Source organism: Gopherus flavomarginatus, chromosome 3 (genome assembly GCF_025201925.1).
Source record: "Gopherus flavomarginatus isolate rGopFla2 chromosome 3, rGopFla2.mat.asm, whole genome shotgun sequence".
NCBI classification, from domain to species: Eukaryota; Metazoa; Chordata; order Testudines; family Testudinidae; genus Gopherus; species Gopherus flavomarginatus.
Genome location: NC_066619.1, coordinates 16,710,886 through 16,727,986, shown reverse-complemented (window position 1 = coordinate 16,727,986; position 17,101 = coordinate 16,710,886). Strand labels below are relative to the sequence as shown.

At 42.5% G+C, this 17,101-nt stretch overlaps 1 protein-coding gene across 4 annotated transcripts in view; it reads left to right on the top strand.

Annotated features, from left to right (window-relative positions):
• MYO5B (myosin VB) overlaps positions 1–17,101 on the top strand; it is a 356,389-nt gene that overhangs the window by 180,682 nt on the left and 158,606 nt on the right. For all 4 annotated transcript variants that reach the window (XM_050944628.1, XM_050944626.1, XM_050944629.1 and 1 more), the window contains 2 exons: positions 13,085–13,192; positions 16,258–16,367. In XM_050944628.1, the coding sequence (XP_050800585.1) occupies positions 13,085–13,192; positions 16,258–16,367 (218 nt within the window). The remainder of the gene's footprint in view (positions 1–13,084; positions 13,193–16,257; positions 16,368–17,101) is intronic.

The following is a 17,101-nucleotide window of genomic DNA, read 5'->3' as shown; positions in this document are numbered from 1 at the left end:
TGTGTCCCAGTTATGAAATTGTTTTATAATAATTGAATTTCCATGATGCCTGCAAGCAATAAATCCTTAGTGCATGGCGGCAGTAAAATCTTGGTGTGTATCATTGTGTACAGATTATTAGAGATGTGATAAGCTTACATACCTGAATACTCAAATCTGACTCTGGGTAACAGAGAACTGTTTATAACTTCACTGGTCAGCTTGACTCACCAGTCACTAGCCAAGCTCTGATCACCCTTGACCCATAAGGGTTTATGTAGACTAAGGTAAAAGGTGTATCAGAGTACGCTAGCTAGCACGTTCTAGTGCACACTTTCTAAAACTCTAGGATAGACAAGGATAATTGTACTTCCACACCTGCTAGCTAAGAGGCAAGCTTAGGCTTCTACTTATCCATTTAGCTCCTGCTAAAGTGCAGCTTGCCTTGTCTGCACTAGATTTTGAGTATGCTAGCTAACGTGTTCTTAAAAAAAAAAAATCCTTCTTTTAGATCTAGTCGAGACAAACCCAAAACAGGGTTTGCATGTGTGTATTGCATCATGTTACCATCGTGTGAATGAGCGTAACATGACAGTAAAATGCACTGAATTGGTACTGAATCTATTGCAGGATAATAATGATCAGCCCTGGCAAAGAACAGCACTGACTTCACTCAGTCAATGCTCAGCACCCTTATGAGAGAGGCGCTAATTCCCACTTCACAATGGGGAAACAGAGAAGCCATGGCCTCACTGCAAAAAGATGGGTTTTTTTCACTGAGATAGCTATTCTATGTAAAATATTAGTGCAGACAAGCTACAGGTAATTCTTACTTCAGTGTAGCTAATCATGCTCCCCCATATGAAATATACCTCCAATAGCTGCACTGAGGCAAAAGTTTCCTGTGCTTTCTCTCCAGCAGGACTTTACATCAAGATAGCTGTCTCCGTGTAAATGACATACTTTTCATTGGATGGGAAGAGAAGTCAAAGCCAGAGAGGTTTAGAGAATTGTTAGACATGGCAAGCCAGTGGCAAAGCTGGATTCGACCTGGAATAGAGTAGATTAGCACTCAGACGGCCCTGTCTCCCATTCAGGCAGCCCTGCTCCCCAATTCCCTCAGGCATTGGGCTTGCCGGGCACTAAGGCCTGGACTATACCTGAAACTTAGTTTGACCTTACTACGACACTCCGAGCTGTGAAAAATTTCATTCCCCGTGTGATGTAGTTAGATTGACCTAATCTCCACCATAGGTGCAGCTAGGTCTACGGAAGAATTCTTCCATCGAACTAGCCGTCACTTCTTGTTGAGGTGGATGGACCTACATTGGTGGAAAAACCAATACAGGACTCTCTATACAGGAAGTGTCTACACTACAGCAGCGCAGCTGCAGCACTCTAGCTATGCTGCTATCATGTAAACATACCCTAACTGTTCAACTTCACATGCTAACACCCAAAGTGTATGTATGGAGATATCTCTGTGACACAAACCATAAATTTCACAAGCTATAAAGATTTTCAGAGGATGGTTTTCAAAATCTGAGCTATGACAAGGCCGCAACAGAGGAAAAACTAAAAAGAGAGAGAGAAGTTTTACTTTAGAGAGAGACTCTCTCCTTTTTTTTTTTTTTAATTACCTTTTAGTCAATTTTTTAATTACATTTTTTTAATTACATTTTAGTCAATGCCCTAGAATTCACGGTCAGTCTAGGAGCAGTCCCTATGGATCTTAAAACATGCCGTGATGTAGTTAACACAGGAACAGTAGCAAGGCAGAAACACAGCTGGTAACCACACACACATACTTTCTCCATAAAGCTTTAAACAGAAACCAAAAACCAATTAAACCCCTTGTGGGCTAACCTCCCAGTCACATGCGAGTAGCGCTATATTGTGCTGGCTGTTTCCATTACAGGTTCTCCCTCCAGACACTGAAGTTATAAAGAAGCCCTCTTTGATTTTCCAGGGGAAAAACAGTCTTTCATCCTTCAATGCTGCCAGATGATATGAACATACATTGCATTTTTAGGAACGTTGTTTAAAAAGACTTGTTAATTCCACTGATCTCTGCATACTCTACACAAAAGGAATGCCAGCAGTCTAGGATGGTATCCAGGAGCCTTGCATCACTTCTCTGTCACCCAGTTAGGACTGGGCTCATTCATTACTTAATTTTAATTTTTCACCAGAATAGTGCGCATTATTTAGCACCCTACAGTATAAAAACAGAATATGTGCACTGGCTGGCACAAAGTCATGCAAACACACTATATTATTATATCAGCACTTTTCACTGAGGGATGGAGCCTATAGCTTGCTTCATGTGTGTGCAAGTTGGAAGAGGTCCTTTTAAACCCTTGGCTTCTCTAGGATAATCAGGAAGGAGCTGTGGGCAAAAACACGTTTCTCCCTCAACGTGGCAAGAAGAATGCCACTTTTCCACTCCAGTGTGGACCTGGGCATAATGAACCACACTCTTGTCCTCCCCAGACAAGACTAGTAATGTGCTCGAACATCTTTAGAAGTTCAGATGCTACAGAGGTCCTGAGATACTAGGGTCATATAAGAACCTAGACAGAAGCGGATACTAGTGCAAAACACTTCTACACACTAATTATGTGGTGCAACATGCAGAGAGCTCGATACACAGCTGCTCTGTAGCCTCTCTTAGATGCCAGTTAATTTCTGGGTTGTCTCTGAGGTGCTCATTTTGACATCTGAAGCTCTAAATGATTTATGATTTGCTGACCTCAGAGACCACCTCTCTTCCCAAGTGAAAGCACTGCAGTTGTCTGTCAATGGATGAGCTTAAGGAGTCTTCCGCCTTTAAATTTTAGCCTTGTTTGACAGAACATGAAGGAAAGTTAGTTAAATGCAGGGTGTAGTGGGTATTGTTAATGGCAATAACGTATGAGACCATGTTCCAGATAAAGGCTAAAATTCACTCCTGTCATCTCTATGGTGGATCGATGCTATAGCCTGTTTTCCATACAGTAAATATGCACCAGTCTTGGTGACTGTTTCACGTTGGTAGGGAAGGGCAAAACAATGAAGTCTAGATCTGCCAAATAGACTGAAGAGAAGAATTCTGCTCAAACCCTTCAGAAAGGCCAGTTTTAGAGTCTCTCCTAGCTTCTTCCTATAATCATACCTTGCAAGTTTTCTACAAGGAGCACTACAGCAAATTTTTGGAGTGTTCAAAAATGCAGCTGTGTTGGATGGCAGGAAGAGGAAGGAGTCTAGGAAGGAGTATGGCAGAAAGAGATCTAGGGGTCATAGTGGACCACAAGCTTAATATGAGTCAACAGTGTGATACTGTTGCAAAAAAAGCAAACGTGATTCTGGGATGCATTAACAGGTGTGTTGTAAACAAGACACGAGAAGTCATTCTTCCGCTTTACTCTGCGCTGGTTAGACCTCAACTGGAGTATTGTGTCCAGTTCTGGGCACCGCATTTTAAGAAAGATGTGGAGAAATTGGAGAGGGTCCAGAGAAGAGCAACAAGAATGATTAAAGGTCTTGAGAACATGACCTATGAAGGAAGGCTGAAGGAATTGGGTTGTTTAGTTTGGAAAAGAGAAGACTGAGAGGGGACATGATAGCAGTTTTCAGGTATCTAAAAGGGTGTCATCAGGAGGAGGGAGAAAACTTGTTCACTTTAGCCTCCAATGATAGAACAAGAAGCAATGGGCTTAAACTGCAGCAAGGGAGATTTAGGTTGGACATTAGGAAAAAGTTCCTAACTGTCAGGGTAGTTAAACACTGGAATAGATTGCCTAGGGAAGTTGTGGAATCTCCATCTCTGGAGATATTTAAGAGTAGGTTAGATAAATGTCTATCAGGGATGGTCTAGACAGTATTTGGTCCTGCCATGAGGGCAGGGGACTGGACTCGATGACCTCTCGAGGTCCCTTCCAGTCCTAGAGTCTATGAGTCTATGGCAAAGCCCAAAGGCTAATGAATCAAGCACAGGACTAGGAACAGGAAATTCTGTTCCTACATCTCCCAGTGACAGGTCTCAAGAAAGGTGTCCACTGATCCTCCTTTACACACGTTTTAATTGTGTCTCAAAAACAGCTGAACAGGTTTGCCACCATTTCACAGATAGATGAATTTGAGGCTCCGAGAAGTTAAACAGCTTGCCCAAGATCACACAGCCGATGAGTTGGATTTTGACACTGACCTATCTGATACATAATATTGGAATTGGTAAAGATTCAAAAAAGGTCAACAAAAATGATTAGGGGTATGAAACATCTTCAGTATGTGGAGAGATTAATAAGATTGGGACTTTTCAGCTTGGAAAAGGGACGACTAAGAGGTGATATGATAGAGATCTATAAAATTGTGACTGGTATGGAGAAAGTAAATAAAGTGTTATTTACTCCTTCTCATACACAAGAACTAGGGGTCACCAAATGAAATGAATAGGCAGCAGATATAAAACAAACAAAAGGAAGTATTTCTTCACTCAACGCACATTCAGCTTGTGAAACTCTTTGCCAGAAGATGTTGTGAAAGCCAAGATTATTACAGAGCTCAAAAAAGAGCTAGATTAGTTCATGGAGGGTAGGTCCAGGATGGGCAGGATTGGCATCCCTAGCCTCTGTTTGCCAGAAGCTGGGAATGGGCAACAGAGGATGGATCACTTGTGTGATGGGTTGGATTACAAAAAAACCCTGGGTATGCCAACTGATGTGCCAAGACTACTTCTGTCCCTGCTTTCTTGCCTTGGCAGCTTGGGACTTCGGTACCCTGCGTGATTTGAGCCAGACCCACTGGCCTGCTGCAAACCCAGACCCAGGTCTGAACCACATCCCCTAACAGCTGTAGGCTTAATTGAAAGCAGCTTAAGAAGTGTTCCTGTCTTTAACACTCAGATACCCAACTCCCAATGGGCTTCAAACCCCAAATAAATCCATTTTACCCTATATAAAGCTTATACAGGGTAAACTCATAAATTGTTCATCCTCTGTAACGCTGATAGAGAGAGATGCACAGCTGTTCTCCCCCCCCACTGTATTAATACATACTCTGGGTTAATTAATAAGTAAAAAGTGATTCTGTTAAATACAGAAATTAGGATTTAAGTGGTTCCAAGTAGTAACAGACAGAACAAAGTGAATTACTAAGTTAAAAAAAATATGCAAGTTTAAGACTAATACAGTAATAAAACTGAACACAGATAAAATCTCACCCTCAGATGTTTCAATAAGTTTCTTTCACAGACTGGACACCTTCCTAGTCTGGGCACAATCCTTTCCCCCTGGTACAGCCCCTGTTCCAGCTCAGGTGGTAACTAGGGGATTTCTCATGATTGCAGCCCCCTTTGTTCTGTTCCACCCACTTATATATGTTTTGCATAAGATGGGAATTCTTTGTCCCTCTGGGATCCCACCCCTCCTTTTCAGTGGAAAAACACCAGGTTAAAGATGGATTCCAGTTCAGGTGACACGATCACATGTCACTGTAAGACCCCAAGCCTTCATTCCTCCCAGCTTGACTCGCAGGAAGGCCTGCCTGCAAACAGAGCCATCCACAGTCAATTGTCCTGGTTGATGGGAGCCATCAAGATTCCAAACCACCATTAATGGCCCACACTTTGCATAATTACAATAAGCCCTCAGAGTTATATTTCATATTTCAAGTTTCAGATACAAGAGTGATACATTCATGCAAATAGGATGACTACACTCAGTAGACTATAAGCTTTGTAATGATATCTTACAAGAGACCTTTTGCATGAAGCATATTTTAGTTACATTATATTCACACTCATCAGCATACTTTCATAAAATCATATAGAGTGCAACATCACAACTTGATGATTACCTGTTCTATTCATTCCCTCTGGGGCACTTGGCACTAGCCACTGTTGGAAGACAGGATACTGGGCTAGATGGAGCTTTGGTCTGACCCATTCTTATGTTCATATTCATGCCCTTCCATTGAAGTATACATCACTTCACTTGCCTGTCTGGGTCTATTTCTGCCAATCTGTAAAATACATAAGCAAAATAAGAAAATACAGATATATGTCCACATTCACTTGTAGGAGGTATGTGAAGATTAAGGTCTCTATCTTACAGATGACGCCAGCACATCTCATCTAAGCTTTTTCATAATTCACCAGTGGAATTTTTTGACCAAAAGTAGCTTTGCAATTTTTCACACTAAAAGATGCTATTATCCAGAAGCTGCCAGTAAGCAGAAGGAACTGTTTTCAGGGGGATACATAGAAAGGGGAGCATGGAACAATGATAGGTGGTACAGGACAGTAGTTGGGAAACTCTTTATTAACTTTCAGTATTAAAGAAAACCAAACATGATACACAGTAATGTTATATAATGTACCATAATGCTTGGAGCAGGAGTTCTCAAATTTCATTGCACCGTGACCCCTTTCTGACAACAAAAATTACTATATGGCCCCAGGAGGGGACACCGAAGCCTGAGCCCCATTGCCCCAGGTGAGGGAGCGAGGCCAAAGTTGAAGCCCCAGGTCTTCAGTCCCAGGCAGGGGCCTGTAATCTGAGCCCTAGGGCTGAAGCCCTCAGGCTTCAACTTTGGCCCCAGTCCCCAGCAAATCTAAGCCAGCATTGGTGACCCCATGAGAACGGGATCGCGACCCACTTTGGGGTCCCAACCCACAGTTTGAGAACCATTGGCTTAGAGCAGACTTAGGAAATTTCAGCTTGGTATGTGTCACAAGAAATACTGTAAAGCAGAACACAGTGCTACTGTACTGCTCTAGATTGCTGGCTAGGATGTCTGACCGCCATTCAGTAGCAGCCAGAAGGTCAGCGTCTTGGTTCTCGTCATGCTCCTTACACTGAACCATGTTATGCTGGGCTTTCCATCTGAAGGGTTAAAGTCCTTCCCCTGCTAGTCCCCCCGCTGATTCACTTTCTGTTAAAACATCGGTCTTGAGAGTTCAGCACCTTGGCCAAGCTTATGCTGAAACCAGAGCCCCAGGGTTTTACCAACATCTGCCTCGTTTTCCCCACATTGGTTCTTGTAGTCTTGGTGTGTGCCATTCCTGTGCTCCTGTAAAAAGTTATGGCTGTTCTTCTGAATGCGGAAAACTTTGAGACACCACACCTCTTGGGTCCTCTCACTTGCTTAGCACCAGGCTCCCATAAGATCTCCAGGACCTGAACTTTAACAGCAAGAGAGAGATCCACTGATTGGAAGCCATGGCACACAGTGGAAGTGCTCAGCTGTGCATGCTCATAGGACCTTCTTTCTTAAAAATAAATAAATAAATAAATAAAAATAAAAAAAAAGTTTACTTTAGCACCATGCCTGTTGCTGCTATCTGAATCCTATTAACATTGGTGTTGACGGGACAGGATTGGTTCCTGGCAATATGTTTCCATTAACCAGAAGTTGCTATTATCAGTGTTGCTATTAAATGTATTCTGTTGTATTTCATGACGAATATTAAAAACAAAAGGAACTTGAAACTTTATTTAACCCCAGAAAATTATTAGTCTTTAGTCTGAGGGAAGAGAGGAGCTGGTGCTTCTAAGAGAATGACATGGCACTAACTACAAAGGTTATTTTATTTTACTTTGTCTCAATTTTGAATTTTCAGAATATTTCAGCCACTGTCTTAGCTGGCTGAAAATCACAAATTATTGTTCACAAATGTTGTCTAAATTTTTTATTTTTTCCCTAGTTCTAATTATAAGTATCGCCAGGCACTGTTTGTGCAATCCTTCCCACACACAGCCCTGTTAATGAATCTCAGGGCTGATTTGCAGCACCCTTGCAATTTTATTCCTATGCCTTTCTTCAGTACCCACTGCCAGTTGTGTCAACCGGCATGATGTTCATGGATTAAGACTTATTTCTGTCTCTGACTTAACCAGCTTTGAGCCAATTGTAGATCTGTAGAGGTGATCAAGTAAGGGTCCCATTTCTCACCCACGCTGTCTGTTAAATTCCCATTGAAATCTGAGATAATTTTGCATGTGGGGCAAGTGCAGGATCTGGGTTTAAATGTTTAATTTTATCTGGGAAAAGAAATACATGGATTGAGTTTAGAATTGCTTCAGTTTATATCTAAACTGGACTGTTCCCAAGTGCTACGCAATGCGCTTCCTGAAAATAATTAACCAAAATAATTAATAGTGCTAACACACAGCACAAGGCAGTAACATAGCAGTGAATCAGAGGGGTTTGCAATTGTTAAAATCGTTGTGCATGTTTTAAATGAGTATCAAAGTGGCTTCCTCAAGAGGTTTATTTTTAAAAATACAAATATCAGCCTGATACACATGATCTTAAAAGGAAGATGAAGATGAAAAACAGCCAGAATTTCAGGGGTGGGGTTTGGGGGGGTTTGGTCTACAAACTTTACTTGGCCAGCTTTCTCCAGAATGGGAAAAAAGAGGAAGCACCCCGTATTTCAATATCTCTTGTGCTAAACAGCCTACAGAGGTAGATACAGTCCCTGCTCTATGGTGCTTACATCCTAAATTAAAAGGCAAGTGGGTAGCTCCTCTATCCACCCAGCAGATTTTTGTGCCACAGTGTGGTTAAGGCAGTGTATACATAGTTCTGCATCAAATTAGTTACAAGTATATGTAGTTACCTTATTTTAATCAAGCTATAGTTTTGAAACTGAGTAAACTTGGTTAGGGCACATAACCACACGAAATCCCCATGCTGATCTCTGTGTCCTTTATTGCAGCGGTAGGTTTTCAGACTTGCTACCTGCCTGAGATTTGCTCTTATTTTCGATCTAAGCCACAAGCCTAAATGAATCCATCTGCTATGTGACTAAGCAGTTATTATGCTGCATTTCATACATACAAGATGACTCAGCACATTTAGTGTGCCTCTGCATTCAGGTTCCTGGCGGTTGCCTTCCTCTTACACATGCTTCTCTGTGTTCTGTCAAAGTTAGATCGTTAAGCTCATTGGAGCACAGAGCTGTTATTTGGATTGTTTGTGAGCACAATGAACCTTGTGTGGTGTATTGTACGCAATAAATAATTTTCAAGGTTCATAATTTCAGTTACCTGGCCAAATACCTGGCAATTCTGGTCATTTGCCCAGGTGATCAAGTGAAACAGATACTCAACCAAATGATTAGTTTAGCATAATGGTCCAGATTACTCTCTGGTGTAATTTCATTGAGACTACTGGGATTACACTAAAAGACAAAATTGATTCCTGCTGTAACACCTGTAGAATAAAGGCTTATAATGGGGATCAAAGAACTGATCTTATTTATTTCCAGTGATGTGTCCCGTCCCCCACCCCCAAAATCAGGATTCCAGAAAACAAAGAATGTCTCTGTCCCTTATAGTTTACATGGTTCTAAATCTGAGTAATGGGATGAAATTTAGGAAAGGAAAAATTTGGTTAAAATAAAAATAACCTATTAACATAAATGAGATCTGTTAAACTGTGGAGTCCCTCCCAAAGGAAGTTCTTGGACACTCAGTTATCTGGGATATTTAAAACTAGGCTGGACAAACTATCAGTAATGTAGGAAACAATCCTGACCTGGCAGGGGGCTTGACTGACTAACTCCAAATAGATGTTTCCAGTGTTAGACCACAGAACTGCGAGTATGGTTAGTGATACCTGTGGGACCCACTAGAGTATATGTTTAAGAAGTGTTAATGTTGTCTATACTGCTAACCTGAACATACGCCTGACGAAATGCACATGGTAAGGTTATGAATGAGTGGAGACATTCGGGTGGCATTATTGAGGAGTTCTCAAAAGTCACTGGCAGACCAAAATGGAATTTTACCCATGTGCACAGTAGGCTGTTTTTCCCATTGTTTCGTAATACTATAGTAACGTATTTACATGTCTAATATCTTTCCAAGCTCTACGTGGCAAGCCCCTCTTATCACATTTAAAAGTGGAATGCCAGCTAAGCAGCCAGGCAGTTTTTTCCATACTGTTACCCAGCAGCCTTTAAGAGTCTCAAAAGATGTGACTGCACAAGAGTTTCCCTTTTAGCTTCAATTTTTTAGCAAGGCTTGGCTCACTCAGAGAAATTAATTAAGTGCATTTATGGCTCTTTGCCTGTGCCTTGAATTCTTCTAGTTGGTTGGCATTAGGGTGCTGGCATTTGGGAGGCGCCATTTTCTTCGGCAGCAACCGCAGCGGCCGAATCTTCGGCTGCCACTGGCATTTAGGCGGAGGGAGCTGGGCAGGAAGGCGCGGGGAGGCCGCCTGCAGCAAGTAAGGTGGGGGCGGCACGCAGGGGAACTCCACGCCCCAGCTCACTCCTCCCCTGCCTCTTCCCCAAGCACGCTGTGGCCGCTTCACTTCTCCCGCCTCCCAGGCTTGTGGCACCTAAGCTGATTGCTGCCACAAACTTGGGAGGCGGGAGAAGTGAAGAGGCCACAGCGTGCTCGGGGAGGAGACAGGGCATGGGTGAACTGCTTCACTTCTCCTGCCTCCCAGGCTTGCGACGCCAATCAGCTTAGGTGCCGCAAACCTGGGAGGCGGGAGAAGTGAAGCAGCAACGGCGTGCTCGGGGTGCTCATGCTCGTGTGTGGAGCAGGGGTGAGCTGGGGCGGGGCGGGGGGTCTCAGGGTGAGGGGGGGGGAGCTGCTGCGGGGGGGGGGGGTGCCTCAGGACAGGGGTATGGGGAGGGAGGGGGGTGCATGGTCGAAGTTTCACCTAGGGCGTGAAACCTCCCTGCACTGCCCTGGCAACAATACTGAAGTCTTTTCTGTTGCCACTGAATTCTGCAAGAGATTTGCCATTTCCCACAAGCTTTAACTCTTTGTGGGCTTTGTACCTCCTAGTGACAGTGCTTCCATTGAACAGCTTGAAATTCCACAGCTTCAGATTGCCAGGGTTCATGAGAACCATTTTTTCCTTTCTGCTCATGTGGGTTTACATTGACTTTGTATTTGAAACAATTCAAACCCTCCTTATGAAACTAACCAAGACTTGCCTGGTGTCAAGTCCAAATGATGTGAAACTAGCACATTTCTCACATGGTTTCCACCCAAAATTCAGTCGTGAGTTTGCTTAAAACTCCACTTAGGCTGGGAAGAAATTGGTGCAAACCTCAGCAAACTACTTGGTACACCTAGCTTGAGTTTTATTCCTGTAATAAAACCACCAATTCAGGGAAGTTAGACTTTGGTTGGTGTTCTGTTAAATTTTACACAGATCTAGTCAGCTCTGTTCCAGTCATTTTATCCATCCATGTGCTGAACTCCTATAGGCCTCAATAGGGATCCTGCACATGGTGGGCCTGACAGAGTTGCATTAAAATATAGACAGTTCCACAAAGTTCACTTTACTGAAAAGTATATAGGAGGGAGGGACAGCTCAGTGGTTTGAGCATTGGGCTGCCAAACCTAGGGTTGTGAGTTCAATCCTTGAGGGGGCCACTTAGGGATCTGGGACAAAAAATCAGTACTTGGTCCTGCTAGTGAAGGCAGGGGGCTGGACTCAATGACCTTTCAAGGTCCCTTCCAGTTCTAGGAGATTGGTATATCTCCAATTATTAAATAGTGTGACTGTGTTTGCCAACATTTGCTTGGTTGTCCCTGTATTTCAGTATGCAGGCAATAATACATCAAGAAGCACAATGCAGGATAAGTATTAAAATGCTCACTCATGTTTAAAATACAGCTATTTCACTTAAACCCCTCAAGTTCCTGCTCATTGTCCCAAAGATGAGCTTGTCAAACGGCTAGTTCATCAAGCAAAGGAGCTGAACTAATAGTAGAGATGGGAAGCTTTAAATATGCACATTATGTAGGTTATAGACTCATAGACTTTAGGGTCAGAAGGGACCAATACGATCATCTAGTCTGACTTCCTGCACAAAGCAGACCACAAAACCCTACTCCTCCACTTCTATAACAAACCCCTAACCTATGTCCAAGTTATTGAAAAAGCAGCAAAGAATCCTGTGGCACCTTATAGACTAACAGACATTTTGGAGCATCTGCTTTTACAGATCCAGACTAACACGGCTACCCCTCTGATACAAGTTATTGAAGTCTTCAAATTGTGGTTTGAAAACCTCAAGCTGCAGAGAATCCACCAGCAAGTGACCCATGCCCCACGCCGCAGAGGAAGGCAAAAAACCTCCAGGGCCTCTGCCAGTCTGCCCTGGAGGAAAATTCCTTCCCGACCTCAAATATGGCGATCAGCTAAACCCTGAGCATGTGGGCAAGACTCACCAGCCAGCACTCAGGAAAGAATTCTCTGCAGTAACTCAGATCCCATCCCATCACCAACCACTGGGCATACTTATCCGCTGATAATCAAAGATCAATTGCCAAAATTAAGCTATCCCATCATACCATCCCTTCCATAAACTTATCAAGCTTAGTCTTAAAGCCAGATATGTCTTTTGCCCCCACTACTCCCCTTGGAAGGCTTTTCCAGGTTCAGGCAGAGACGATAAATTATGTGCAATGCAATTGATATTTTCTCCCATGAGCAGACAGTAAATCCACGCTACATTGTGCCAAACTGTTCACACTTCAATAAAAGTGGAATTAGTTCTATGCTGAAAAATAACTCTTCAAAACGGGCAACATGGAGTTCTAGGTTTGGATCCCATTGATTTCTGTATCAAACGCAGTTTGCTTACAAGCAAAAACCTTTTTCCCCCTAGCTGCCAGACATACATACTCAAACTCATATAAACTTTGGGGTCTGAGTCAAAGTGGGTCTTTCCTTCCATGAGCATCTCTGGCAGAAATGTTCTACAGACCAAAATTCAGCCGTCTGTGCCACATGTGTAACTTCCACTGTGGGTTTGTACAGGTGTAACTACTTGGAACTTTGAGAACAATTTTGTTGCTATACAAGAAAGAACAGAATCCAGCTCCTCCTCGCTGTCGAGTTGGCACTACAGAGATATCTGGAATATAAAGCGCAATGTTTTTATTGCTAAAACAAGCAGATCTGATTGTGTGCACAGACTATTTTTACGTAGTCACTTTTTAGAGCAGAGCTTTGTTTTAAGGAGACCATCTGCCTTCTAAGGTAGGCGGCTGGGGCGGCTGCATGGGAAGTGATCTAAAGTAAGTACAACTAAATGTAAGCTGCAGATGATGTGCCTCCATTTATTCTGTGTTTGCTCTTCTCCTAGCATGTGCTGAAGACTTTTTCTATACTTCTATGGGCGGCGACACAACTATTGATGGAATTGATGATGCTGATGATTTTGAGAAAACCAGACATGCTTTCACTCTGCTTGGTAAGGGATTATTTGAAAGGGTCCAGTTGGAAAGCTTCCTAGTAGAACACTCGGATGTCTGTGTCTTGCAAAGGCTTTCAGTACTTTGCACAAGCCCTAATGTAATAATGTAACCATCGGAGGCATAAATCCATTTTCTTTTTGACTTACTTGGTTTTACCTTGCCCTCTGGGTAGGGAATATGGGAAGATTACACCAAGTTTCTTGCACTCACATCAATAGCTAGTGAAACAGAGGTGGGGATTGGGAGAATGACTGACTAGAGATTACCCCAAATGGAACACTTTAGGTTTAAAATGACATGGCCGTTTTCATTTAGTCTCAGTTTTGTTCCTGTTAGTCTGTTTCCAGAAGGTGCCACAGTATCTTTACTTTCTAACTTAGTTCCTATTCAGCCTGGCTTAAACGCAGGGTGATGTGTGTCATTGCATACACCGTCATACTATCACTGCCAAGTATCAGAGCAATAGAAATAATGGGCCAAATTGAACTCTTGACTGTGTATATGCAGTTCACCTTGTAGTCAGTGGAAGCCATGCACATGTATCCAATGGCAGAATGTCCCAATATTAATAACCATATGCAGTGTTCCTCTGGCGTACAGTACAGCAATCTGCCACCTAGGTGACCTGACTGCAGTACTGACTACTTATAAGGAAAATAATTTGTAATAGAGGAAATAATTGGCGCTCTCAGAATCTTATACATTTGCAGGGGTTTATTCCGGTTCTTTAACTGTAGTTAATCTTTTAAATGTAATTTTTAGTTCCTTGCTGTATTTCATTTTATTTCTTCCTGTTTTGGAGGAGGAGATTTTAGCTCTGGGTATGCTGCCTGTTGGGGGGACAAGGGGTCGCTGACCTTGTGGCTGCACTGATCACAGGGGATTACCATATGCACTGTTACAGGTGTGTTCTTCACTTACCCTCCCAGGCTGAGAGTCTCTGAATTACAGTCAAGTTTCAGATGTACATATTTTTTTCTTTCATTTCTCCTGGTCCAGGTTCCCCATCTTTGGCCTCTGCTGCTTGTGAGGCTGTCAGTTACCCTCTCCTTCTTCACATCTTGCTCATGCTAGGCTTTTAGATACTGTCCTTTCGTGGTTCTCCTGTCCCTCCAACTCTTCTGTGTGTCTGTTTTTGCTGTTTTGTGGCTGCTCCTCCTCTTCTCTGTTGCACTCTGAGGGTGTCCCAAGGTTCCGTTTCTGTGCCCCCTAGTCTTTTTACTTCTGTCTCTGGACAGCTACAACTGCTTACATAGTTTCAGTGGTCATCTCTATGCTGATAACTCATAAAGTTCTTTCCACCACTGATCTGTCTCCTTCTGTCCAATTCCATGTCTTTTCCTGTCTCTGTGACAGGATGTCTTGTCAGGATCTTAAACTGAACATGGCTAAACCTGAGCTTCTCATTTTTTTTCCTTGCAAGGTTTCTCCACTTTCCACCCTCCTTTATCACTATAAATCCATCACCACTCTCCCCATCTTTTAGGCTAGTAATCTGAGTTCTTTTTGTCTCCTCCCTTTCTGGCCCCTCCACCCCACCTCCAGGCTTGCATCCAAATCCTGGTGTTTCTCCCTTCTTAACATGTTCAAGGTTTGAATGTTTCTTTCCTTTTACCCCAGAGCCAGATCTCTTGTTCAAGTCCTCCTAACATCCTGCCTTGACTACTGCAATGTCCTCCTCTGACCTCCCACAGACGTTGCTCCTGCTTTAGTGTCTGCATTTTGTGTGGACTAAAGTCACCTTCCTTATCTGTCAGTTTGATCATGTCATGCATACTCTTTGAATCCCTTCACTGGCTTTGTATCTCCTCAAGTCCCTCCCCTCCACTACTGCTCCAAGCCTATGTGCATGTGTCAGCTTTTCATAAAATCACCACCATGCCTTCTTCCACTCAGCCATCCATGCATGATGCATACTCCCTGCGCTCATCTGCAAATCCCTTAGCCTGTCCACATTTACCTCTGACAGACAGTGCCATAGAGCAGCCAAGTCGTATTGCTTTTTGTTAACCCTAAATTATTTTTTTCCACCACTGTTGATGATAAAAAAAAAAATCTCTGGAGGTATAAAGGCAGGCTTGACAGACTGAGAACATCCAGAGCAAGTCATAAACCTGTAGAACGTGTGGAGCAGGCAGTGAACATTTAAAGAGGAACAGAAATCTGCTGAGATTTGAAGTGACATTTTTCAGGGTAACAATATTCAGATTTCTGAGAGTGATGTTCCTGCTGCAGAAGCTAACAAGAATCTGTCAGAAAACACTTGAGGAGGGAAAGTGTTGCACCAGCAGTGGAAAGCCATTAACAAGTACATCTATCACTCATATGCAAGTTTTTTGGCATGCGGTTTTGGATGTGCATTTTTGTGCACATCCAAAAACTTTAAATTGAAGGTGCAAATGGGAGTGGGCCATGCAAACTGGGCAGTCATCCGTGTAGCTCAGATATTAAGGGCTGTATTGTACAACTCCCTCATGTTGGTGACCTCTCACTCATACAAGTGATCCCAGTGACTCCAATGGGGACTGTTTGAGTGAGTGCTCTTCCTTGGCACTGTTAATACCCAGTAACAATTTTTAATACTGGCTTACAGCAGTAGCATAGCTCAACCTGGTTTCACTGGTATTGGCCTGCAATTTGTGCGCCACAATTGTTTGTACGATCTTACAGTTATTACAGGTAAGCAGTTTTGCTCTTATAAAAAACAAAGCAAGTCCCTATACAGTCTCCTCTGCAGTTGGTTGAATTGAAATCCCAAAAGAGTTTAAATGATCATCATAGAGTAGTTTCTTAGCTTTCATGCAAGTTTAAAATAGTATCCGATCCATCTGTAATAAAATCGCCTTGATATGACTGTTTAGGGTGTGAAGATTTAGAAGTTTATATGAGAAGTTCCTCTTGCAGTCTCAGCTGTCACTTTGAATGATGATTGTTTATTGAGGGCATTCTGACTGTTTTCAAAATCATCCATCCGGAAAGGAAATTGAACCGTATAAATATTTTAAAAGAGAGTGAAACATTTCTTGTGTTGTGAAAATTGGACGTCAATTGTTTCTTTCAGGAGTGAAAGAGTCCCATCAGATGAGCATTTTTAAGATAATAGCTTCCATCCTGCACCTAGGAAACTTGGAAATTCAAGCAGAACGAGATGGAGACTCTTGTAGTATATCGGTAAGTTTTTAGCAGGCACAGAAGATATTGTGTGTTCAATATCTTCTCTTGCTACAAAGGATGCCATCAAATATGTTTAGTTAATAACTTAATTTCTATTTATTTTCTCTTGTTTTATTGCTTTTGTAGGAAACTTGTCAATAAATCTTATTTCCCTGATGTGTGTTTCTCTTTCCATCTGGGAAATAATGCAATCTCACTTGTTTTTTCTAGCATACTTATAAAGCAACATGATTGTGTTTGCTTTCTTCCTGAGGTTTTAAAGTACAATGGTTTGTTACCCTTAAAAAGTGACCAGTTCCCCTAGCTAACAAATCTAATGTTCCTCAGTGTTTGCAGCATTCCCTGGAGTAAAGATTAGGGAAACAGAGAGAGGATTGCAAATACTGAGGTAACAATACAGAGGTACGAGTACCGTGATCCTTACCTCCTACGCAAGGTAAAATTGACAAGTCTTTAAAGGCAACTAGCGTATCAGTCTCCATAGTGCTGTCTGCAGAATAGTGTTTGGGAATACACGTGCCCTATGGGCAATGCTAGTGCTGAATCGGTAGCTGCTGGTGAATAAGAATCTGAAACAATGGGCTGGTGCCTCCTCTGTAAATGTAACTCCATCGATTTCAGTTGCCTGGTTTTGGATTTCCCCCAGGCGCAGAATTTGATCAGTGCTGGTGTCTCTCAAATACTTAGGGGATTTAAAGAAGAATGGAATGGAAACATCTTTTTATACCATG